The 27,798-nt window shown below is 37.7% G+C and overlaps 1 protein-coding gene across 1 annotated transcript in view; it reads left to right on the top strand.

The window, feature by feature from the left end:
• Positions 1 to 27,798, top strand: part of LOC127415636 (PH domain leucine-rich repeat-containing protein phosphatase 2-like) — an 87,139-nt gene that overhangs the window by 13,612 nt on the left and 45,729 nt on the right. The window contains exons 3-5 of the mRNA XM_051654409.1: positions 2,599 to 2,732; positions 25,315 to 25,505; positions 26,661 to 26,786. Of these exons, the coding sequence (XP_051510369.1) occupies positions 2,599 to 2,732; positions 25,315 to 25,505; positions 26,661 to 26,786 (451 nt within the window). The remainder of the gene's footprint in view (positions 1 to 2,598; positions 2,733 to 25,314; positions 25,506 to 26,660; positions 26,787 to 27,798) is intronic.

The raw sequence follows: 27,798 nt of genomic DNA, 5'->3' as shown, positions 1-27,798 counted from the left end.
GTTATTGTGCAGGCCCACTTAGAATTTGCATACTTTTTTTATTTTTTTATTTCTGTTCTGATTATGAGTGGAATTATGTGGAATGGATTTAAATATGGTAAAATGTGTTAAGTGGATCTTGGACTTCTACGTTATTGTTGTTTATTGAAAGTAGTGGTCGACCAATAGGGGTTTTCCAGTGGCCGATGTCCAATATAATGCCACTCTCCCCAACATCTCTCCCCATCTGTCTATGTTGACATTTTTTATTTTTGTCTTTTTCATATTTTAAAGCCCAATGCATCTACTAGACTTTTTTTACAGATAAAAATAGGGTTTTTATTATGAGTATGAGAGTTAAAGATTGGCGCAGATATAATGCTGAGATTTTATATACCGTCGAAGCAATACAAGCTTCAAAAAGCTGGAAAATACTGCCTTTTGAGGCTGTATACTAAGGCTGTCAAATAAAAATTTGAAATTCAAATATTCGTCGAATTTAATATAAAAACACACATTCGAATACTAAATCTGTACATTCGAATTTTAGATGTGGGCCAAACGCTGATGATGACTTCAGACGATTGCATTCTCGCTAAAAAAGGCTAGATGCAGTGCAACAAATACTGTTTAACTGTTCTGAATTTGACACTGCATCTTAAAAACATAGCGCTCCTGCACGAGATGCTGAATAAACTACAAAAATGAGTAATAATTGCACTGATTGTAATAATTGGTTGTTGTGAACATTAATTGAAGCTCCTGATCCGTATCGGAATGATTTTATGCGTTGCTCTGCTGCAACCCAATTGGCTGATTAGATAATCGCATGAATAAATAGGTGTACAGGTGTTCCTATTAAAGTTCTCATTGAATGGACCGGAGTTTCCGCGAAGAAATTTTGGTGCCTAGCAACGTGTCCGGGAAAGATAAATTTTGCCGGACAAATTGGAAAAAATCCGGTCATTTCATTTCCGTGTTTATTTTGCACTGTAAACGTGATGGACTGTGCGTTATAATGTGACATAGGCTAATAATGACACAATCAATTCAAATGAACGATAAACGTTTATTCATTAGAACTATTCATTGTTTTATATTTTCACTGGACATTGTGCCCGACAATGTTGGAATTTGTCGAACATTAAGACATTTTAACGGTCAAAAACCGGTAATTAACGACTAACGGAAACCCGGGAATGTACATACAATTGTAATGAACGAAAAACACTGTGGTATTGCCGTTATTATGAAGCTTGAGTGTAGGGCAGTACTGTGGCACTAGTGCAACACCATGTTAACTTAGAGAACGGTCTGTTGAAGCTCTTTTTACTTATTACTTAAAGTGGTCATGACATGCCTTTTTCAATTATTTTAACATGTTCCTTGAGGTTCACTTTTAATGTTAGTTCATTTAAACTATCAGTCATATATTTGTAAAACATGATAATTTTCCACCCTCATTCTGACCCTATGTCAGAAATGCTCGGTTTTGGTGCTGCTTCTCCGTTTAGACCTGACAGTAAATGCCCACTGTTATGATTGGCTCTCTGCTCTTGACTGACCTGTTCTCTTCTTGCCATCTCACTGCTCACCACTACTGGGCGGGCTACGGAAGTGATTAAAGGTAAAATAGGTGTTGATGTGTTGTTGTGGAGGTGGTCTGATGCAAATGTCTACCACTGTGTGACATCACAATGTGGAGGAAGTAGAGAACGAGTCATTTTGGCAGCTTTTCTTCAACAAATGCTCTCTTTGTAGCGTGGAGGAAGTTTTGAGTTCTGAAACGTACAGTATGTTTTTATAGTACAATGAACTCTTATATGCCAAAAGATCAGGGAAATTTTGATTCTTCATGTCATGACCCCTTTAAAATTTGAGAATATGAACTGGCTAAATCTTTTTATTGTTTTTATTTTATTTTATGCACTTAAGAATAAAATGGAATGCACTTTTTAACAGTCAGAAATGATCTTTGCAATAATATGACACGGTGCTGTTTGGCTTATATGTATTCAATGCGTCAGTTAAAAAATCTGGTAACTTTAAAATTCAAATTTAATTTGAATTTTGGTAATATTGAATTAAATTTAGTTTATCAGCCCAGTTGACAGCCCTACTTTATACAGAGGTAAGATGAAAATAAGTTTAAAACAGTTCTGTGGCTATGCAGATTTATTTATTTAACAGATGTAATAATCAACAACCAAAACTGAAATAAACTTTAAAGTAAAGGTAAAAGAACGATCTCATGATTTTAGGAATCAATATCAGTATTGTTCAAATGAAGATAGTTAATTATTAGAAAATCAATGTATTTACCCAGCCTTATTGGCTGATGATGATAATCTCAAAATGGCCAAATATCAGACGATTAATCGGATTGGTCGATATATTGGTCTGTCACCATTTGAAAGCATTAGCAAATTAGCCTAAACATTTAACAAATTAACATTCAAGGGGCAGGCAATGTATTGAATTTTATGAATTACAGCCGTTCCAATTCTCGTTTTTAGACTGTCGGATTGCAGTGCAGCTGTGCTTCACTTTCTCGTTTCGTGTATATTTATAAGCTCTTTCTGATTTTCAGTTCTGTCTTGTCTTTTGTTCTGTCGGCAGGAGGCTGGACCCCTCCGAGCATCCTCTTCAGATGGTCTATGACTACCTGACTGCTATGGGCTACGAAGACCCGCTCCGTGTACAACAGGAAGCAGCCAACTCAGACCTCAGCTGCATGATACGATTTTACAGTGGTGAGTTGTGGCCCATGTGAGGCCCGGTCCAGGCCTTCTGTGTGATATGGTACATTTCGGGCTTGAGCCCAGGGCCCAAAATGAACACTGAAGTGCTAAATGCAAGTAGAAAGTGGTTTTAGTGATTAAAAAATGGAGTTACTAAACAGTGGTTGGTAACTTCAGAAGAAACTCCATCATAACAGATGGTTTGAATTGAATTGTAAGAAAGATTGTCTGACCCCTCGCTGATGTACGTCAGTCTACTAAAGAAATAATTTGTCACCTCTCGCACATCTTACAACAACTTTTACCTCTGTGAAAAATGTACCTTCATAAGTTTATCTATCTAGGATACATATAGTTTCATGGCCAGTACATTTTCACTGATAAAAATTTACCTGCCATTGCCAGTGTGGCAAAAAGTAAATTTTGGACCCTTGTTGAGCCTGAATGCTGGCACTGCTAGCTCTACTGACATGATCAAAAACCCAGAGCTCTGTGAACAGCTTGCTGGCTTTCCAGAAAAATCTCTTAAAGTCCACCAGATCAGCTATGTTTCTCTATATCTGCATGAGCACTATTTTTGGCTGCTGTTCTCCGTGTGTAGTAGTCTACTATTACTTTAAAGGCACAAATCTGCCACCCCCTCTGTGCTGGTGCATTTTCGTACACAACCCATCTCTCTATTCTCTCTTTGAACGACAGCGCTGAATAATGGGCTTTTTCTAGTGTCAGGCATCAGTGTATTAACATCAGTGTTGAGGGGATTGTGGCGGATTCTAGCTCTTTCTCATGAGTCACACAAAGGATGCCAATTACACTTCTGCTCCAGTTTGCCACATGTACAAACCATCACTTGATGACGTGATTTGGTTGTTTGAGGTTGCAAAGCCAGTTACAAAATAAGCCTCAACTGGGTCAGAAATTGACTTTTACATTAAGGGGCAATATTTGCCCCCTGTTCTTACTTTTTGAGGGAATATTTTTCTCTAACCATTTAAACCATAAACTGTGTGCCGTCGGTTTATGTAAAATACTTGAATGCCATGCATACAAACTTACCCCAAGAATTAAATTAACATCTGTTCATATTTTATTCCATAATACTGCATTTGTAACTAGGACTATAATAGAATATTAAGAACTACATCAGATGTTACAAAAAACAAACAAACAGAAGAATTCATTATGTGGGCATTTTTTGCCCCCACATCTGGAATTCCACTGGGCATTTTTGTCATTTTTGGTGGCATTTTTGCCCTGCACCTCCCTAAATATCTGACCCTGAGCCCCAACTAAATTTCCACTTGCTCCCTTTTCTATCCCTTACAAAAATATTGTGGCAGTACCATGGTATAATGATGGTATGAGATGGTAATACCATAGTACTTTGATGTACACTCACTGAGCACTTTATTAGGAACACTTTGGTTCTAATAAATTTCCCGACGTGGTCTTTTGCTGTTGTAGCCCATCTGCCTCAAAGTTGCATTCTGAGATGCTATTCTGCTCACTACAATTGTACAGAGGAGTTATCTTAGTTATCATAGCCTTCCTGTCAGCTCGAACCAGTCTGGCCATTCTCCGTTGACTTCTCTCATCAACAAGACGTTTCCATCTGCAGAACTGCCACTCACTGGGTGTTTTTTGTTTTTGGCACCATTGCGTGAAAATCTCAGGAGATCAGCAGTTACAGAAATACTCAAACCAGCCTGTCTGGCACCAACAATCATGCCACGGTTGACCCATTCTGATGGTTGGATGTGAACTTTAACTGAAGCTCCTGACCCATATCTACATGATTTTATGCATTGCACTGCTGCCACACTATTGGCTGAATAGATAATCACGTGAATAAGTAGGTGTACAGGTGTACCTAATAAAGTGGTCAGTGAGTGTAATTTACATATACTTTTTTCTCTCTTCGTATTGTCCATATATGTACTTTTGTTGCTAAGCGACCTTGACCTCTTGGAAAGGCACTAAATGATATGTTTCATTTATAATTATTATTAAGGAACTATTTTAGTGCCTGTTTTATTGTCTGCCAGGTGAAAATTGCAAGTCTGACCTCTTAGAAAAGTAATTGCACACCTCTCTTCCACAAGCCCACATGTCCGTGGCACAAACGGTGCAGGAGTTACACTTCTAAGATTAATACTTAAGCTTAGGGGTTTGTTCAGATCCTTAACCCTGTGTATGAGCAATAATAATAATTACATAATTAAAGGCTCTCAAAATGTAGAAAACACTGGAAATTCCATGCATATGCAACATGGAGTCCTGCAAACTGTCCTTCCCATACCAAGCTCAGGTATATTTAAGCAGACTCTTTCTGGACCTGAATCCCCCTCTGCTCCCCTTCGTCCAGAGCAGTGAGTAAATGCCCATCTGTCAGATCGGCAGGGGAACGGAGACATGCCATTTCTCATCTTCAGGTCCTGTCAGGGCCATAGCGGTGAGCTACATCTCGCACGTCCACCTGATATATAGCCACCGAGGCTGAATGGACGGCCTGCATCCACCTCATTTGTACACTGTGACTCAGGGGACAGTTGAGCTGTAGCAGAATAGTGTTGTGTGCTCTGTGTCCTCAAAGCCCCATCCCAACTTCTCAGAGGCGTGGAGGATGACCAATACCGTTAAGTTTTGTAATTGCACTGTCACAATGTTGTATTGATCTACTGTCGCCAACTATTGATTTTTCAGTTGCTATTATTTTACATTTCAAGGCTTTAAAGTAACTTGCAATAACAAAAGGCTTTGCTTCTTTGCACAAAATGGGTCAGATGATGTAATAAACTCTTTGCTCTCATGTCAGTAACTCAAACCCTTAGTGTGATGATGACATTGTTAGTATAGCTGCAGATTAGTTTCTCCAACATTAAAACATTGTGTCACTGTAAAGGTTTAGACAGTCACAGAGTGGTTTTAATTGAGATGAAGTGACTTATTTTTCTTATTAAGCGTAATGGATTTTGACACCTGTTGGCATAGATTCAGCATTACGCAAAAGCAAATGTTTTCGGTTAACAGTGTTGTTGTTGCAATACACTTTTAGCTGACGTAATTGTCACCAGTGATTAATTAATGTTGTAGCTGAAAGTGTCCGATAATTGAGGCTTACTGAGTTAAAGTGGGTAGTATTTAGCTGTGAGTAGATATTATTTTGATTGTATTACTCTTCACTAGAACAAAGTACTATTCATTTATTTATGTGTAAATCTTTCTTAAGTGGGATTAACAAAGGTTTATGAGTTATGTAATGTTTTATTCATTTTATCTGTCTTCTTAGGGTGGACCATTAAATAGCTAGATGCTAGGGCTTTATTATTGGTTGTAATAACAAATTAGTGTTAAAGGATTAGTTCATCCAAAAATGAAAATTCAGTCATTGTTTACTCACCCCTGTGTTGTTATAACCCTATATGACTTCCTATCTTTTCCTTAACACAAAGGGAGAAATTATGAAAACATGTTGTGCTCATTGATGTCATACAATGGCAGTTTATGGTGACCATCTCTTCAAGCTTCAAAAGAACGCAAAAGTATAATTCAGAAGTCTTAATAAATTATTCAATGAGACTCATTATTGTTATGAAAGGATACGATAAGGTTTGGTGTGAAACAAACTGAAATCAAATATATTATTTAGTGATAATGTTCACTGACCGTTGATCTCCTGTGTGCATTTATGATGTTGCTCTCGTGCCCTAGTTCACGCAGAAAAACAGGTCCACCACAGCATAAGCGACAACAGAACAGAACTCAGCTGCACACAAAACAGAGAACAGAACTTACTAAACATGTCTGAAGAGTTGTTGTCGAAGAATTGATGCACTTCTGTGCCCATCCTTTTTTTTTTTTTGGAACGGAGTACTCGGAAATCAAACAGAAACATAGAGGAGGCTACAGGCATCCACAGTCACACCGTGTCCTAACCTGAAGACAAACAACATGCGATAAAAGGTATATTTTCTATGGTAATCAGATTTTTTGTCCTAACCAGCAGTGACAAACGATGCTTAATTCTATCGATCGCTTGTTTTCTATTTTCGGCATCACGCGGATAACTCTGTCCACTGTTAACTGGCACCGGTCCAAAAACTTTCAAAAAAATAAGGCTGGATGTAGAAATGCATCAACTCTTTGACTACAAACTCTTCAGACATGTTTAGTAAGTTCTGTTCTCTGTTTTGTGTGCAGCTGTGTTGTGTTCTGTTGTCGCTATTGTTTTCGCTTGAATGACGCAATGTCTCGAGGAGGCTGTGTGAACTGTCAGTGACATTTTTTTACTAAACAGTATGTTAGATTTCGGTTTGTTTCTCACCAAACCTTATCGTATGCTTTCATAACAATCATGAGTCTCATGGAATAATTTATTAGACTTCTGAATTATACTTTTGCATTATTTTGAAGCATGAAGAGGTGGTCACCATAAACTGCTACTGTATGACATCACTGAGCAAAATTTGTTTTCACAATTTCTCCCTTTTGTGTTAAGAAATAGAAAAATATATATAGGGTTATAACAACACAGGGGTGAGTAAACAATGACTGAAATCTCATTTTTGGGTGAAATAACCCTTTAAGGCTCCAGCATACTCAGGGAGAAGTTCTCCTTCGTTCTTCGCTCAGAGCCAAAACGACGTTCGAAACAGCTGAACAACAGTATACTGTTTGCAAACATTCCGCTGACACTAGAAAGCCATAATATGTGCTGGTTACCGTCTGTTGACACTGATACTAATGCAAAGATGGGTGTATAAAAGAGTGTTAATGGGAAGAATACCGGCAAAAGAATGATTATAAGAGGGGCAGATATCTCACTTTGGGTAGATGTGTGAATGGCTTTTGCTGCAGACAACAAGAGTGAAGCAGCATGTAAAACAACAGAGTGAATAGGCACTTTTAGTATTTGAGTAGGTTTGATTCCACTTGTAGGCTAATTAAACAAAATAATTGCATGACATATTCTTGGAAAATGTCTCTACGCGAACGATTGTACCAGATGTAGTTTAGTTTGTACCAGCTTGCTAATAACTCTGCAAATCGGTGTGTTCATGTTGACTGATCTTAACTGACTGATCTTCAGGTCACTTAAGTCTTTTTCTTACCTGTGACATTAAAATTAAAGAAAGATGGTTGGAAAGACATGATAGCTAATAGGAGTATTGGTACTTAGCAGTAAAACTACTCAGTCCCTGATTGCATTGAATCCTGTCTGTCTAATCATAAAATGCCCTCAATTTAATGTCACAAATATTAACTAAGTTGTGCCTCAGTATCTCAGGAATATCTTATTTCAGGAATGATATTTGTTGGCGCGTTTACACAAAAAAAAAGTTCAGTGGCTGCAGAACATTTAAACTCAGTAGCTTTTCGAGAGAGAGAGAAAGAGAAAGAGAACAGTGTCAAATGAGCTGCTACATGAGTGGTTTTTACACCGACACAGCTGTGGTTAGTGTCTTTAGCACTGTTTTACCCTTACACAGTGTGAGGTGACTTCAAGGGCCAGTAAAGATTCAATGTCTCAGATGTTAACAATGTTTTTAATATCCATAATAGCTCTTTGTTACTGTTGAAAGGTTTCATATCATTATTTTTTTTTTATATATATATCATTTATCATTTGAATGATATCTGTATCTATTCTTGATCTTTTACTAGATGCGCAACTCTGTACAGTGCAAGTAAACCCCTTGCATATTTTACGACCAAATTTCACTCTGTATGACAAAAAATGGCTGCGATTAGCCACTTTTTATGGTAAATGTTCAGATTTCACTTACCAGTGATTGAGAAGCATATTGGCGAATACGTTCAGCATCCTTTCACTGTGTGTTGAGAGTTAAAGTTTATTTAAATCCCTTTGGTTTAACGTGTGTCCAAAGATGCGATCCATTTCAGGTCCTGTCAGGGCCATAGCGGTGAGCTACATCTCGCACGTCCACCTGATATATAGCCACCGAGGCTGAATGGACGGCCTGCATCCACCTCATTTGTACACTGTGACTCAGGGGACAGTTGAGATGTAGCAGAATAGAGTGTTGTGTGCTCTGAGATCCATTTGTGATTTAATAATGTCTTTTTTAATATCCTTTTTGTACTTTACAGTCAATTGTTGATCAAAAACAAACATTTAATTCTAATCACAAATAGCACGGATGAGGTAAAGAAGCAATTAGAGTCCTCTGTCATTAATATGCGCTCATTTACAGACGCTCTTTACAGAATTCCCGGTTTTCTTAAAGAGACTGTACAGATTTTTAGCACATGCTTGACAAATTATAAAAATATGTCTTATATAAAATATCTAAATATTGTAAATAGTATAAATTATGCATTAAACAATAACATGCAGTGTACCTAGGTAGAAGGTCCCCTGTACAATTAACAGCATTAGCTGTCTTTCACATGTAAGCAAAATGAACATTTATAACTGAAATATAAACTCACTGAGCACTTTATTAGGAACACCTGTATACCTGCTTATTCCTACTTATTATGTTGGTGCCAGACAGGCTGGTTTGAGTATTTCTGTAACTGCTGATCTTGTGGGATTTTCACACACAACAGTCTCTAGAGTTTACTCAGAATGGTGCCAAAAGCAGAACACATCCAGTGAGCGGCAGTTCTGCGGATGGAAACACCTTGTTGATGAGAGAGGTCAACGGAGAATGGCCAGACTGGTTCGAACTGACAGAAAGGCTATGGTAACTCAGATAACCACTCTGTACAATTGTAGTGAACAGAATAGCATCTCAGAATGCACATCACGTCGAACTTTGAGGCGGATCGGCTACAACAGCAGAAGACCGCGCCAGGCACTTTTTTAAGGAGCTTATTTTTCCTATTAAAGCGCTCAGTGAGTGTACCTATATAAATCGATATAGAATCTAAGCGGAATAGAATTGAGAGATTGTGAATCAAAATTGAATCTAATATGGAAATCTGTATCAATATCCTGCCCTATATCCAAGTAAATATCCGACTTTATCCTTATTACTTGACATCAGTTGACGTAAGAATGTGCACGGTCATGTATTAATGTTTCAGGTTTCTGATGTCAGAAAGTTGTGAGTTTAGAAAGAGACGTTTTTTCAGCCTACTTTCATTAAATGGTCTTATTGGACTGCGGAGGATGTTTTGAGTTCTGAAAGTTATAGTCTGTTTTCACTGAATCTCAAACTCTTTTATTTTAAAAGATAAATAAAACATTAGATTTGTATCGATATAACCCCTTTAAAATTGTATTGTTGTATTCCGTTGCACAGAAGCTCTCAAAATTCCTCTAAAGCTTATTTACAGACTATTTGATTACAGTATATTTTTACTGAAAACAGATTAGCCAATTTCCTCTGCCCTCCCCCTCTTTTAAAAATCCTGCTGTGTCCAGGGAACAGTTTTAGGGAGTTAAAGTCACTAAACACTGACTTAACCACTGAAAGACAAAAACAGGCCCTGAGACCTGGTTTCATGACATGGGCGGTGAGTTCTGGACTGGATTCACCTTGTGTGCTCTGGTGTTTCGTTGGAGCTGGAAGTCTTTTTGCACTGAAATTCCACTGGATACGGGAACTGCTGGCCATTTACTGTGGCTTTACAAAAAGAAACCATGTGTGGTGCTGGATTTAGCCACTAATGAGGTATCGATCTGCTTGGAGCCTTAACTTTTCAGGGGTAATGCTCAGGAAGTAGACAAAGTTACTGTGAGCTCAGCAAAGCCGAGACCTGTCTGGAGCACATGTGAACATATTCAAACTCTTGTTCTAGTGAATTAGAAGTCCTTTAATGACACTGACACGAGAGCTTGTGAATTGCTATCGAATCCAGAAATCTGTATACCCAGCCCTAATGCCTATATTTAGGGCCATTATAATTCCCTAAAATTCCCCCAATTCTTATTCATCCCATCCCATCCCATCCATCAGTGTGATAGAAATATCTATAAAATGCTATGGTAAACATTTTTGGATCTTTGTTTTGGTGAATATGGTCTGATGAAACGAGCACTCTTGCTATAATTCTCAGTCAAACCGGAGAGGGCATATGACCCATTTGGCAACACATTTTTTAGCTTGTTAATTATGTATTGAATGTATGTCTTGGCTATTGAGATCAACCTTCTGTGGTGGAATAATGCGTTTGAAGTAATTGAGTTGAAAAAATAAAGTAACACCAGCACCCACTTATATTAGCACATCTATTTTTAACTTGTGACATGAATGTGATCTGCATATGTATAAGAGTCTTAGACCTGATATTTGTTATCAGGTCAGCTAACCGCCTCAATATTTATTTACATGGCATTACGGACTAAAATGGCTGGGTAACTGATAGAAAGACAAATATTTGTCAGAATAGAAATCAATTTGTCCTATTCATAACCAGATCATGGTTTTGAAATCTCTATGTCAGGGTTCTGCCCTTGTACGTGTTCCATGTCTGTTTTATGTCTTGTGTCTGGATTCAGCCACTTCGGTTGGTTTGGTTTATTTACTCTGTGGCTGAGTCCAGACACTTGTTTTGTCTCGTGTTATGTGAATGCACTTGGTTTTGTATTTTCTCATTTCCTGCATTCATGTCTGTCTTGTCTTCAGTGATAGCCCCGCCCTCTCGTTTGCCTTGTTACCTGTTTGATTATTAGTTTATTAGTTTCACCTGCCTTCCTCGTTTCTCTCCTGATTTCTCTTCCTTTATAATCTCCCTTTGTGCTCTGTCTGGTGCTAGTTTGTTGTGGGATGTTTACTTGCGTTTATGGTCCCTGTTTGGTCTCTGTCAGTTGTGTTCCTGTCCAGCTGGATTTCTGTTGGTTCCCCGTTTCAGCCCAGCCCATCATTGTGTTGTCGCCCTGGACGGTGTTTGTTTTTCCCGCTTCGGGGTAGTTTTATTATTTTTTTGTATATATATATATATATGTATATATGTGTGTGTGTGTGTGTGTGTGTATGTAAATTGCATTATGATGCTAAAATTAATTTTAAATGACAATGGAGTTCAGTTGGTGTTTTAGGTCATTCAAAGTTGCTGGACAAATATACAGGACATAATGTGGTTGTGTCAGGAATGTATCATATGTAAACCCTGATATTACACTGCACCAATTTTTCTTTAATAGCTGTGCACACAGTGTATATACACATTGAAGGATGGTCCTTTTATACTAAGACTGAAAGTTTCCCTCACTACTTAGTGCAGGTTGCCAGCTTGAACAGGGCCATGACAAATCGCTTTCGGGTCATAGCCAGTGGCAACCTGCAATAGGTGCAGTATCGGGACCAATATTACAGTCCTATCAGAAGAGCAACTGCTCTTATTTTTTTTTAGGGACATCTGGGAGGTGAAAGGTACACAATTAGTGATTATACACACATTTCTGTATGGAAATGGCTTAAGGGCAGATTTCTTTTGCGATAAACCAAAACTTATGTGACTTTTTTTTTTTTTAAGCATGATGTCATCACACACACCATTGTTATCGATGAAAGGCCATTTGAATGGAAATGGGCAGAAGACTGCAAATTTCGCTACATTTTTTTACACGTTTTCACTTTGTCGATAACAAAACAGTGTGAAAAGTGGATGGAAACTAGGTTACTCTCAGCAAGGCAGTTGGTTTTCATTTATACTGTTAGTTTGAGTCTCATTCAAGCCAAGTTTGTGTTTCCTCTTGGAGTCAATATTTTTCCTATTTACAAAAGGACAAAAAAAAAAAAAAAAATCCTTTTGGTGGCATTTCCATATAAGCTCAAAGTCAGACTATATTGCTGATACTGGCCCTGGTTTCATATGTTTATTATTACCATGCTGCTATTCACGCTGTTTAGAACTGAGCCTTGAGTAAACTGTATTTTTGCCCCTATTGGTCCCCCATGCAAGTGGACTTAATCTATGCAATCTAATATCGTTTAAACAAGTGGACCTATTCATTTTTGGTCCAAACAGAGGATGTTATTTCTGAGCTCTGCTTGAGTCAAATCATTTCAAGGCTTTGTTCTTTGATGGAGGCTGAGCTCTTTGAAGCCAGTACACACTGACTTGCCAACAAGGCAAATGCTTTTGTCACAATTTTGTAAATAAAATGTGAATTAGAGGTTAATTTAAAGACCTTTTCTTTCACATTCTGCTTGGAGACACATCGCCCACAGACCCCCACATTTTGTTCACAAAAAGTCAAGGCTTTTTTTGAAGAGCTGGGTTAAACTGCCACTTCTAATCTGATTGACTATACGTAACGTAGGGAGTCAGATGCACAGGTTTTTACCAGTATGCCTGGAAATAAAGTTGTGTTTACAAGGTATGAGCTACGTTCCCACCAGAAGAAGCCTGCGGTCGTCTAATGAGCGGCACCTTGTTGTACCAACACAGAGGCACCAAATCACTTTCTCAGACTTTTAGTTTCACTGTACCTCATTGGTGGAATGACCTTCCCAACTCCATCCGTGAAGCAGACTCACTCTCTGTCTTAAAAAAACAGCTAATGACACATCTTTTCCATGAGCACTTAACCATGCACTCATAAAAACCTCTAATCTGTCTTGGATACTACTATTCTGATGATAGTGAAACATTGTAATGCAGCACTTTTCGTACTGCTGTCTCCTTAAGATGGATTGCTTATGATGTATTATTCCTCTTTTATAAGTCGCTTTGGATAAAAGCATCTGCCAAATGAATAAATGTAAATGTACCAGGGTGCTGCAGTGAATGCTTTTGAGGAAGAACTTATCAGTGAATTTCTGAAAGTTTGCCAGGTTAGTGGCATCAAATCTTTGAAAGATACTCTGTTTTGTTTGAGGCATGCAGCAGCAAGTATAGGGCCCTATGATTTCCACAATGCAGAAAATGTCAACGGAATCACAGAATCCAGTCTTAAGTGTGAAATTAACTAGGGCTGCACAATGAATCGAAAAAATAATTGAGACAATTACAGCTGCTGCAATTAATAATGCATAGGCAATGTACACTTAAGTTTATCTTGCCAATAAAGCTTGACATGAATTGAATCTGTCCATTTGATTCTATTATTAAAAAAGTCTACGGGAAAACAACTTTTAATTACAGCATGTCTACTAATTTTATGGCACGTGTACCAATACTTCAAAGATACCTGTTGAAATGTATCTGCTTATCTCTATCTGCAAAATAATGAACATTTTAACATGTAATAATTAAAATAAATGATGATTAACCACTTAATTTGGGTTAAAATATTTATAATTATATTTTAATGTTTGTTTTAATGTATCATACCATGATTAATCATGATTAATCACGATTAATCACAAAACACTGTGCGATTAATTGGTTTAAAAATGTAATCGATTCACAGCCCTAATTTAAAGTTGTATTAATTCATTTGAATAGACACCATTTTGATGGTAAAATTTTAATTAAACTTTAAAACATGGAATTCAGAAAAAATAAAATGAAGAACACAGAATTTAAGAAAAAATAAAATGGAATGGTAAAAAATGAAACAAATTTCATAGGCCCTACAAGTAAACTAGATATGCACATGCAGAACTGTGTGTTCGATAGACTTGCCACGAAATCATAATTTTCACACCAGTGTGGTGTTCACGTTCAAACCAACTAACAGCGGTATAACCACTGGTTGGACGCTAAGTGGTACTATGGGGTAATTTTCGTTAAGCAATAGTCTACACAATAATGTAAGGCAGCTTGATTTCAAACTTTGACCTTTATTTTTTTAACTAAAAATTCAAATGAAACGCTGTAGTGCAATTAAAAGTGCAATTAAAATGTGTGTTGTTCAGCTTTTTGAAAGAAGGGCAACATTTCTTTGGCAGCGAACCTACTTCATCCATGTATTCTCTCCATCATGGGCTACTGGTCGGGTATTTCGTTGTCTGGGCAAATACATCACTTATTGTGGGTTGTTGCGGGTTTAATGTTGGTGTTTTATTACTTTTCATCCCAGGACCCAGTTTAGCTGCTTTGGAGGGGTAATGACTTTGAATGTGTGTAAATAAATTTGTTTTGTTCCCTCCTAGGACTGGGCGATATGCAAGAAATATGTTCAATATTTGTATTTAAAAAAATATCACAATATCCAAGTACATCGTCAACCCCCCTGCTGTGGGATCAGTGAATATTCTTGCTTTAGTTGCATTGAAAATTAAATACATTTATTTAAAATATGAAAAACTTAAACCAAAGACATTTCTAAATTCAAATTGCACTTCAAACGAAATGAAAAATCAATTAAAATAATGAAGTGGTCAAAACAAAACAAAAAATCATATATAGCCACCATCTATATATGATTATATAGATTATATATGATTACCATTTACCATCACGCAAGTATCCATCTATGACAACAGGTGGAAAATTACTAATACAAATTAAGATCTAAAAACAATTATAAATGTAAACATAATAATTATAATGATGATAATAATTACTGAAATATAAATCATGGTTCGAGGTGAACTTGTTTTTGTATTATTTTATTATTTAATCACAGATGTATAGGCTCTATATAAAGTGACCCTGCAGAGTTGCGCTCACAACGAACTGCTCTTTGGAAATGAAGTGAACTGAACTCAGAGCACCTCCTGATCTGAGATGGTCTGAGGTCATTTACAGCATTCTCATAGACAATACTATTCTTGCAAATTTTTCAGAAGACTGAAACAAAGAAATAGTGAGAACCCTTTACATACGTGTGTTCCACCAGACTGCACACCTCCGAATAAACAGACGGCTTTTCTGTCATCTGTTCTTAAAAATATTATAAAGTGTGTTTATTCAAGCATGTGTCTGTGTGTCTACCAGCATTTCTTGTGTCATTCCGTATCCAAGACGTCTTACAGTTACCCGCTATACACATTATATTCGTTTCCTGCAGTTAAACATCTTCTGTCAGTGCACAAACTTTGCTGCCTGTGTAATTTGATATGTTGGTAAGGAACATCTGGCATTCAATGCGTTATTTAGGTTCATTTATCATGGGTCACAAACTCTTCATTAGGCAACTTTATTTAAGGCTGTTCTGTTTGTTAGGCTCTATGGTATTGATATTGGAAGTGCCATTCATAATTTTTCCCCCTTTTACCTGGTATAAAATGTCACACCGTTGTTGACCCTTGTACCAAGTAAAACCGGTAACACTGTACACCGTTGCAACCCTAGTGTTCGACTTTGTGTTTTGAAACACTTGACTGAAATGTTTCTCATGATCTTAAAAATCTTTTGATCTGAAGGCGTATGCTTAAATGTTTGAAATTAGTTTTGTAGACAAAAATATAATTGTGCCACCATATTAATTTATTTCATTATAATAGAAAAATTTAATAAAAACAAAAAAAAGTTTTTGAAATGGATGACTTGGATCAAATAATAAAGAAAAGCAGCCAATAAGTGCCCAACATAGATGGGAACTCCTTCAATACTGTTTAAAAAGCATCCCAGGGTGATACCTCAAGAAGTTGGTTGAGAAAATGTCAAGAGTACATGTCTGCAAATTCTAGGCAAACGGTGACTACTTTGAAATATTAAGTCTACAAACATTTCTGCTATTTTTTTCTGTGCTGGCCTATTATTGTAGTATCAATTATTTCAGATAAACCTGACCTTAAACTGCAAAAACAAAATATACTGTGGTTCATTGCTTTAGATGTCTGTCAAACAATTTCTTTCTAACTGAGTGTTCTTCTGACCAGAATAATATAATGAATTGTCTGCACACTATTGCTCCCAAAATATTAAGCAACTATGTGACGTTGCTGTTTGACAGCCACTTACAGTAGAAGCTAAAGATGTGCTTCCAAGGCCTTATAGGAGGACATTTAGGTCCCACTACTCCACTACGGCTTCTACAACTGAGGGCTTTCATCTGCTCTCAGAGAGGCTGTTCTCCTGCAATTACGGGGGATTTCTCCATGTAATAGGGCTCTGGCTTTTTACCACACTGAAAGCATATCTCGGTGCCTTTGGTAGCTGCTAATGTATCTTAGTGCCTTATCACTTAGCCACAGTGTTGTTCTATTAGCAGACATTCAGGATAAAAGTGTGTTTTTGTTTTTGTGGTCTTTTTTGAGCCCCTTTGTAAGAAAGTGTTATTCCAGGTCACTGACTATGAGGTCAGATAACCAAGCTCACCATGATTGAACATCGAGTCAACAGAGAAGAGTTAGCTAATCGGTCGATATTCTGCAATTTTGAAATTATTGGCATTGACTGATAACCATGCTCACATGGCAGATTCACACAATTGTTAGTTCATCGATCTATAGTCTTCTCAAAGGATAGTGCACATTAGAGGTCGACAGATTATAACTTTTTTAATCTGTACAGTTAACTCCCTATAAACTTTTTCTTGGAGACACAAAGTCAAGGCTTTTTTTGAAGAGCTGGGTTAAATTGCCACTTCCAGTCTGATTGATTGTCCTCTACGTAACCTAGGGAGTCAGGTACACAGGTTTTTGCCAGTACGCCTGGAAATAAAGTTATGTTTACAAGGTATGAGCATTTACGTTTAGTCATTTAGCAGATGCTTTTATCCAAAGCGACTTACAAATGAGGAATATAGCAAGCAATTTGTCATGCAGAGTTCAACAACATCTACAGTGTTGTACTGCCAAGCTCTCAAGGTGGCTGGAGTAGTATAGGTGCTAGCACAGAAGAAAGAGACTAAAAAGAGACCAAAATGAATCTTGGCATTGTCGTCCTGGAATATGCCCATGCCGTCAGGGAAGAAAAAATCCATTGATGGGATAACCTGGTCATTCAGTACATTCAGGAAGTCAGCTGACTTTGCAGCCTCAGTATTGCCGCATAACCTGGACCTGACCAACTGAAGCAACCCCAGATCATAACACTGCCTCCAGAGGCTTGTACAGTGGGCACTATGCATGACGGGTGCATCGTTTCATGCGCTTCCATTCTTACCCTGACGCACCCATCACTTTGGAATAGGGTTAATCTGGACTCATCAGACCACGTGTCCCTTTTCCATTGCTCCACAATCCAATCTTTATGCTTCCTAGCAAATTGAAGTTGTTTTTTAGATTAGCCTCACTAACAAGGGGCTTTCTTGTGGCCACACAGCTGTTTACTCCCAATCCTGTAAATTCTCGTCGCATTGTGCATGTGGAAATGCTCTTTCACTATTAAACATAGCTGTGAGTTCTACTGTCTATTTTTTTTTTTTATAATGTGACTTCAAGCGTTTTAGCGATCATTCAAGATTTTTTTCCGACAACATTTCTACCGTGAATCTGTCGGTTCACCACTATCCTTCCAGGTTTTAATAATGTGTTGGACAGTTCTTAACCCAATTACAGTGATTTCAGGAATCTCCTTAGTTGTTTTCTTTGCTTGATGCTGGTCAATAATTTGCCCCTTCTGAAACACAGTAACATATTTTCCATGACCATGGGATACGTCTTCCGACAAGGTTGTTTAAGAAATGAGAAGCTACACACTGCATCAGTTAGGGTTAAAAGAATTGTTGCCAGCTGAAACATATTAATCACTGCAATAATGATCCAATCATAGGCTCTTAAGTATCTGCTTATTTAAATCCAAACGGCAATTTTTTTTTTGGCCAGGCAGTGTATGCAAAAAGGACTAGCAATAATGACTCATTATCATATTATCATTACGAGTAATCATATGCTGAGGAGTATTGTTTAATTAATCGTAAATCGTGATCCTACTTGGATATCTGTTTTTGCAAAATCCATTATCATTCAACCATCTAGTGTTTGTTTTTTGTGTTTGTGATATGAGTGAATTTGAATTAAATATTGTGTAAAAAACTTAAATGTTCATTTAATTTTAGCAATCCTTTTGCTATCAGTAATATAAATAATTAGAATAATAATGTAATTGAATAATAATATAATATAAAAATAATAACAATAATTAACAATAATAATAAGAAAAACTGACATTTGCAATCAAATGTTTTATTATTTTGTGTGTGTGTGTGTGTATGTATATATATATATATGTGTGTGTGTGTGTATGTGTGTATATATATATATATATATATATGTGTGTGTGTGTATATATATATATGTGTGTGTGTGTGTGTGTGTGTGTGTGTGTGTGTGTGTGTATGTGTGTGTGTATATATATATATATATATATATATATATGTGTGTGTGTGTGTATATATATATATATATGTGTGTGTGTGTGTGTGTGTGTGTGTATATATATATATATATATATAAAATATGTGTGTGTGTGTGTATATATATATATATATATATGAGAGAGAGATTTACAATATAGCTATAAGACTACTTACATTAATATTTTTAATGGGAGACTCAATTCTCAAATTAATTAAGAGATGTCACTTCTCTGAGAGCATTTTTGCTTGATGATAGCTTGCTGTGCTCAGCAGTGTATAACAGTCAGCACAGTGAAACCCTCTGCAAGAAGTTTTGTCTCTTTAATGCTTTAGGTTAAGTCCTTTTATGCGCTGCTGTTACAGCCATCAATACGCCGCATCAACAAAAGACGATCACTGTCAGACTTTAAATCCTCTGCTGTGATTTATTTTCCCGTATTTGTGAGGTGTTGTGGAGTGATTAAAGTCTTTTGGTGATATTTTCTAAAAAAATTTAACTGCCGGATGTCGTGAACAAGATGTTGTGTACCCAAAATAAAGTTATTTTACAGTTCTGCGGTTTTGAATGTGGAGCGAGGATCGCCCTGAAGCGCTCCGGTTACATTGAAGTGCATCATTCTGCATTCAGGATGTCCATAAGTGATTTTGTGCCACTTTGTATTGGAGCTTCTCTTATTTCTAACTTTTTTTACTTTGAAAGTTTTGTGCGATAAGATGTTATAGTTATTTAGTCTATTTATTAGTTGAATATCTGTTTGTTACCATGTTGTAGTAAAGCCCAATTATATATGGGTTCCTTAAATGGGTCATGACATGAGGAATCAAATTTCCCTTGATCTTTTGACATAGAAGAGTTCATTGAACTATAAAAATTTACTGTATGTTTCAGAACTCAAAACTTCCTCCACACTACAAAGAGAGCATTTGTTGAAGAAAAGCTGCCAAAATGACTCGTTCTCTACTTCCTCCACATTGTGATATCACACAGTGGTAGACATTTCCATCTGACCACCTCCACAACAACACATCAGTGCCTACTTTATCTTTAATCACTTCCGAAGCCCGCCCAGTAGATGGCAAGAAGAGAACAGGTCGGTCAAGAGCAGAGAGCCAATCATAACAGTGGGTGTTTACTGTCAGGTCTAAAAGGAGAAGCAGCACCAAAACCGTCCGTTTCTGAAAATGATCATTTATATGACATTTTTTTGCAAAAGAAATGTAATATAATATTATAAGTGAACCTCAAGGAACATATTAAAATAATAAAAAAGCCATGTCCACGAAAGCTGTTTTTAAAGGCTGGATTCACAATCTCCTGTAGTCTTTTCCCTTAATACAGATGTATTTAAAGTTAGTGGTTTTAGCTGTCTATCTCCAGGCAATGTCGTTTTTTGCTGAATTAAACTTTTGGGAGTTTAATTTGTTTCTCTTTTGGGGCAGTCCCAATGTCTCATCCCACAGGCTGGACTGAAGGGTATTGCCTAGTTTGTGTGGTTGTGGTGGTTTATTTCATTTGGCATCAACACTTTGGCATTGGTGTGTGATTAGTTCTCGAGTCACTGAATCTCATGAGTCATAGAGGTGGTCATCCACGCAGAAGAGGCGGTCAGATGTCTGCTGACTAGTTAAGTCAAGTCATTTTAATTTGTATAGTGCTTTTCACAACACACATCATTTCAAAGCAGCTTTACAGAAAATCATGCATTAACAGAAAATGAAAACTGTAATATCTATAAAGTCTCAGAGGCATCATTGTGTAGTTTGATTAAATATGATTTTAAAATGTCTATAAAAATAAATAATTAAATAGTTGAATAATAATTGTATTGGAACCCCAGTGAGCATTTCGAAGGCGACTATGGCAAGGAACACAAAACTCCATAAGATGTTGGTTAATGGAGAAAAATAACCTTGGGTGAAACCAGGCTCACTGTGGGGGCCAGTTCCCCTCTGGCTAGGCAGCCTTAGACTTTTCATAGATGTTGAATGGAAAGTGGTTTGTTGTAGTGTTTATTTTTGCATTTGTAAGCATATTTGTGCCTGCACATGTGAGTGCATGGTGGTTATTGGGGAAGGATCCATCTACAGTATATATGTCTGTCATGGGCAGAGCTATAAAGAAAATCTCAGTATTTTTTTTAGCCTCTTGAGTATATTCAAAATATATTTCAATGTTTGTGTTTGCTCAGAAATGGCATAAAGGTAATTTGTTTTTCCTTCAAGGTCAACGGAGAATGGCCAGACTGGTTTGAGCTGACAGAAAGGCTACAGTAACTCAGATAACCACTCTGTACAATTGTAGTGAGCAGAATAGCATCTCAGAATGCACAACACATTGAACCTTGAGGCGGATGGGTTAGAACAGCAGAAGACCACGTCGGGCACTTTATTAGGTCCATAGTGTTCCTAATAAAGTGCTCAGTGAGTGTACCTACGTATTTTTGTATTGCCTGTCTATAATTGTCTGTGATTTTTTTTTTTTTTAAACTAAAAACAGTTTAAAGCATGTAAAATGCCACACCGAGACTTCCTTGAAGATTTTTGTGTGATGACGCAAACAAATAGTTGAATCAGTGTTTTAAAGTGGTCTCAAATTTGAAACTTTCGCAAATGTTGTCAAATGTCAGCAGACTGCCAATCCTGCCTCACTCAGAGTGTCAGGTACGTCTCATGTTCCTCAGCAGCTTTCTAGACAATATCAACTCATTCAGACTCATCCACTGGGCCCTGACTCAGAAGTGCTCCAACAAAGAGCAGTCAGTGAGTGCAAACTCTCTTGAGTCACTCTCTGTATTAACTCATTCATGTTCAGACTGCTCCTACTGAAGTTAAGGATATAGAAGGATGGCAGGGAAGAAAAGTTTGCTGTGGCCTTTGTGCTAGTTTGACATGCAATTAACCTGAGAGTGTGTAGCCCCTGGCCGAGCTGTGGGGCCCTGTGTTTGATGCCCTTTAGAGGTGCTGAAGAGGAGCTGTGGCAGGCGCTTGCTATGTAATTAGATTGAGTGAAGCAAGTTTAATGTGACAAAAGCCTGACTCATTCATCACTGACTGCTGCATCTTGAGAGTACTTTAGCATAGTCTTTGAGTTGTGTGACTGTGTGTGAGTGTAGCTTGACTATGAACATGAGCATATCTGTGCTGTTAGTAATTTTTTTCTACCATGAGTTTGCATGTCACGTCACTCTGTGAGAATTATTTACAGATCTATGTACTGTGTTACATTGTTTTTGGGCTTGTTTTAATCAGGATCATCTGCTGTATGTAACGATATGCCATATTCTGTTTACGTTAAATTTGAGTAATAAAAAAAAAACAAAAAAAAAACATATGTACTATATGATGCCTGGGGGCCATTTCTGTCACACTTTCACATATTACTTCATTAAATATTAAATAAATAACTTATGTCTGAATCAATACAAGATAAGCTCAATCAACAGCATTTGTGGCATAACGTTGATTACCATAAAAAATAATATCGACTCCATCACTTAATTTTCCTAAAAAAAAAATACAAATAAAAAAAAGAAGCAAAAAATCGAGGTTACTATGAGGCACTTAAAATAGAAGTGAATGGGGCCAATTTTTGGAGGGCCTAAAGGCATAAATGTGAAGCTAATAGTTTTATAAAGACACTTACATTAATTATTTTGTTAAAACTTATATGCATTATTTGAACTATAAAGTTGTTTATATAGTAATTTTTATGGCCTTTGTAGCAGGGATGTGCCTGAAGCTGAATAGCTTACTGGGAAAGGCACGAATAATGACTTAAACAAATTCCTCCGAATAATGAAAAAAATTAGGAATGCTCCGATATTCACATCCTACGACTCGATCGGTGATCGGTAATTTGGCCGATCGCATAAACCGACCGCTCATGTCGCAAAAGACACGCGGCTCCTTTAAGACATCAGCAGCACTGTCATGACATCACGGAGTGTGGGGAATACTGGCATAGTGTTGTATGACAATACACTTTATTCAGCAGTTCAGAACGATGCAGTGGGAGAGGTATGGCAAATATAAAAATGTGTGTATCGTACTGTTAATGTGTTAACAGTGCGAGCTGTGAAAGAGTCCTTATTATCGTTCGTGACGGCAGCTTCTCAGTCTCCGCTGGGCATAGGCATCTCAGTAATAACACGAGTTACAAGATGTGGTGTAATTCAAACATCTTTATTAAATACCTCCCAATTAAAAGCATTAACAATAGTAGCACATGAAGAGTCCAGATGAGAGAGAGCGCGTGTTCCCCTCATTAAAGTTCAAGCAGCAACATGTGAAAAATTAACTATTAATACAATCATCCAACTAAATGAAAAGGCAGGGAAGGAATTTATAAATATAATAATTCTTTATACAATATTAACATACCATAATATAATGTAATAAATATAATGCAAAAATAAAATGGAAATAAAATTAGGAATAATAATAATTATGTGAAATAATGACAATGAATCAATAACCAAAAATGTCACAGTAAGTTTAATTGCACCTATGGGTTTTCAGTTTGTCTTCGTTTATCAGAGATCCTGATAAAAGGTGAAATGATCGGTATCGGCTGTAAAATCCTGATCGGAGCATCCCTAGAAAAAATATTTATTAGACTGATTATCCAAGAAGCACAAGGATAATATTTTAAATAAACATATCCAAAATTGCAATGAAATTATGAATTTATGAACTTATGTCTGTGAACTCAAACCAATATTACTAAAGTGTTAACCTTATGAATGAAAACGAGCACGATGTAATTTCAAATCGGATGGCCGTGGTCTCGAATATTTAAGTCTTTTTTTAATACAAATATCCACTTTCACATTCTTCTTTTATTTTTGGAGTTCAAATTCTTGGTGCATATTGCCACCTACTGGGCAGGGAGGAGAATTTAGAGTAAAAATTAAAAAGGACTTCAAAATTGATCTGTTTCTCACCCACACCTATCATATCGCTTCAGAAGACATGGATTCAACCACTGGAGTCGTATAGATTACTTTTATGCTGCCTTTATGTCCTTTTTGGAGCTTCAAAGTTCTGGCCTCCATTTATTTGCTTTTTATGGACCTACAGAGCTGAGATATTCTTCTAAAAATCTTAGTTTGTGTTCAGCAGAAGAAAGAAAGTCATACACATCTGGGATGACATGAACTATCCCCTTAAGCTATTGTGCTCATTGTGCAACATCCTTTATTGTTTAATGAGTGTGCAATCTGATGGCACCACCTGTGTGTGTGTTAGTGCTTGTGTATAACATAGCTTTCAGTTTCTGCACAGTTCCTCTGTTTGTATGCGTCACCATTAGCAGACCAATACAGCTAACATGGTTTACTGGCAGCCCCATTTACCCTTTTTCGATGTCCCACAGAGGGCTGTACTTCACACAACATATGGACTTCATAAGCACATAGATCTTTATGCATGTGTGTGATATACAGACAGCTCCTTAGAAGGCTCTCTCCTCTGCATGTTAAGACCATTATCAGTGTAGTTATCGACCAATATGGATGGAGTGGGGTGGCTGATATATACGTAATGTAGGCTCAGACAATTTAATATTTAATTACACCAATTCAGAGTTTTTTTTTTTTTTTTTTTGCAGTAAAAATATTTGTAAACAGAAATCGTGCATTATGTGACTAGAATTTGTACCTGACACTAGGAAGAATTAAGGGTCAGTTCAGACTGAACATGTTTGTGACGAGGAGGAGGGCATGGCCGGGCCGTGATGGTGCACGTCTGGCGCAGAATCAACTGATCAGCGGGAGAGCGAGGTAAAGGGGAGCCTGATGAGCCAATTTGAGAGAGAGAGAGAGAGAGAGAGAGAGAGAGAGAGACGCACACGGACACGCTGCATGTGCATGTGTTTGTTTTATGTTGAGTTTCTCATTAAACTTTATGTTGATTGTTCAGCCAGTTCCCGCCTCCTCCTTGCCCGTCCTTTAACTGTTACAGTGGTGCCAAAACCCGGGAGGGAGGAGGGATGCGCTATAACTGAGTCGTCAGACTGGTGGAGGAGTGTGACGAGGAGGGGGGCATGGCCGGCGCTTAATCAACTGATCAGCGGGAGAGCGAGATAAAGGGGAGGTGGAGGCGCCAGTTCGAGAGAGAGAGAGAGATGCACGCTGCTGCGTTCCTTGTTTGTCTGTGTTTATGTTTGTTTTAAGTTAAGTTTGACATTGAAACTTTGTTTACTGTTCAGCCGGTTTCCGCCTCCTCCTTGCCCATCCTTGAACCGTTACAATGTTTTTGTACTGAAAGGAGGGACTCCAGCCTAATCTGGAACCAAATATCATATAGAGATTGGTGGTTGGCTCTTTTAGACCTTTTGACCTAGCAGCCACTCGAGCACCCTAGCTTGCGATGACTTTTGCACATGCAACCACCACTCACATATTCTTCTGGTTTGATAAATAATGTCCACGCTGTTAGTGACAGTTGGTTGGTTGCGCTGTGTGTGTGTGTCTTTTTGCTTAGAGAAACCAGTTAACGCTGACCAGCAGGAGCGGACTCTTCTGAAGGGTGTGTTCAGTGTCAGGAAGGGGAAGACACAGCTCCATAAATGGGCAGAACGGCAGGTCATCCTGTGTGGGACATCTCTTATCGTGGCCTCTGTCAAGGACAGTCTGACCGGCAAGATGCACATTCTGCCCCTGGTCGGGGGAAAGGTAGGGGTTCACAAGACACCTACACACACACCGCAGGCTCCTCAGAGGGAACAGGTAACTGAGTGCAGATGCATCAACACAGCTTTTAATGAATGAGGGTGCTCTTGTTTGAGCACCTATGATGCCCACAAACTTTTGGCCACATAGTGTATGTTTTCTGAATACTTTTTTTGAGGTGGAACTACTTTTCTTGCTGGAGAAACTTCTGGTTTTGAGTAACCAATGTAATTCCTGTGTGTGGAGTTGTGTGAACTGTACATGTAAACATTAGCTGCATTTCCAACCAACTATTTTAAATGCGCATAAGAAATCCTGAATGGAAATGCTTGATATGCGAATAAACTCTCAAAAGACGCATTAAAATTCAATGCGCTAGGAAGAGGTGGATTTTCTAGAGTTTCGCATTAGTTAAAATGCACATTAAAGTGATGGAAACGGCTTATTCGCATGAACGATGACGTATCATGACCATTTGTAAAGTGCAAAGGAAATGCGCTTGTCGGATGGTATAGGTGCAAGAGCTTGACGTGAGTGGCTCAACGAAAGCCCCGACCATGGCACACAATTCTTCAAACATAGCCCTGGTTAGTTGAAATTGTCTTACCCACAGATTGTTGTTAAAGTGGGTCCTCACAATCCACCAGAACTGTTTTGAGCACAGGCGCTCACAGGTATATGGAGGCTGTTGGCGAATGGGAATAGCTATTTGAGCCCTCATTATGAGAGCTACTGCACTTATTCTGCGACGTCTCCTGGCAGCATTTAATAACATAATGTACAGTTGCTTTATTACAGCAAATACAGCCCTCCACGAAGCAAAGAGGTCGTTCAGCTGCTCCATGACAAAAAAGGCGGGCTCCCTCAAGATAATGCGCATTTACAGTTCTTGTAATCGTGTGATATTCTGCATTTTCTTTAGTCAAATTCTCAGAAATGCGCATTAAATATGCAAAATATTTTGATGGAAACCCAGCTACTGCTTTACAGTTACGTCACTTGTGGTAATCAAAAAGCCACAGATGCTATCCGTAAACGCTGACTTGTAAATAACCCAGAATATTTCTTTAATCACATACATTAGATGTGTTATTACAATCATATAGTGCCTTTATCACCGACACAGTTCATAGCGGGCATCCTTCTTTCTTTGCTTAGGTCGAGGAGGTGAAGAGGAGGCAGCACTGTCTAATGTTCAGCTCCGCTGGCCCGCAGGCCCAGACCTACTACGTTAATTTTGACACACTGGCCGACTACCAGCGCTGGCATCGGCAAGCTTCAAAAGTGAGTAAATGTTCTTTATCTAATCTAGAATAGCATTGAAGGGATGAAAATTCTCTCATCATTTACCATTTACCTCATGCCATCCCAGATGTGTATGTCTTTCTTCTTTTTAGAAGGATATCTCAGCTCTGTTGGTCCATACAATGCAAGTGAATGTTGACCAGACCTTTCAAGGTCCAAAAATCACATAAAGACAGCATAAAGGTGATCCATAAAACTGCAGTGGTTTAATCCATGTCTTCTGAAGCGATGCAATCACTCTGGGTGAGAAACGGATCAATATTTCAATCCTTTTTTACTTTAAATCTCCACTTTCACTTTCAGAATATGAAAGTGAAGATTTTTGGTAAAAAAAAAAGGACTGAAATATTGATCTGTTTCTCACCCACACCTATCATATCACTTCTGAATATATGGATTCAACCACTGGAGTCTTATTGATTACTTTTATGCTGCCTTTATGTGATTTTTGGAGCTTCAGAGGTCTGGTCACCATTCACTTACATTGTATGGACCAACCGAGCTGAGATATTCTTCTAAAAATATGTGTTTATGTTCAGCAGAAGAAAGTCAAACACATCTGGGATGGCATGAGGGTGAGCAGATGTGAGGATTATCATTTTTGGGTGAACTATCCCTTTAAGATTGAGGAAACCCACAAGGATTCTACAATTTACCTAATTTATCTTTCATTTCTTCCTTTTCTTTAGTCCCTCTGTCACAAATTGCATGTCTTAATATTTTCCATATAAAGGGGCGCTCTGTACCCACTACCTGCAGTGCACAGCTTTGCTGAAACAGCTGTCTATGTTTTTTGTATTTTAAAAAATAACACACATTTTGTTGTCCTGAACTGGTATGTTTGCTTTGTTAGTGACTTTTTTCCAGTTTTCTTCCCTCGTTTGGCTCCTCTGTGTTCTGTTTATCCTCATTTGTCTTAATCATCTAATTAATTGGCATTCCAGACTCTCGCTGCATCCCTTGAGTCTAATGAGCTCTGACCATCTCTAGA

This window comes from Myxocyprinus asiaticus, chromosome 2 (genome assembly GCF_019703515.2).
Source record: "Myxocyprinus asiaticus isolate MX2 ecotype Aquarium Trade chromosome 2, UBuf_Myxa_2, whole genome shotgun sequence".
In the NCBI taxonomy this organism is placed as follows: Eukaryota; Metazoa; Chordata; class Actinopteri; order Cypriniformes; family Catostomidae; genus Myxocyprinus; species Myxocyprinus asiaticus.
Note: the sequence above shows the minus strand (reverse complement) of the source record. Positions and strands in the feature narration are given on the sequence as shown.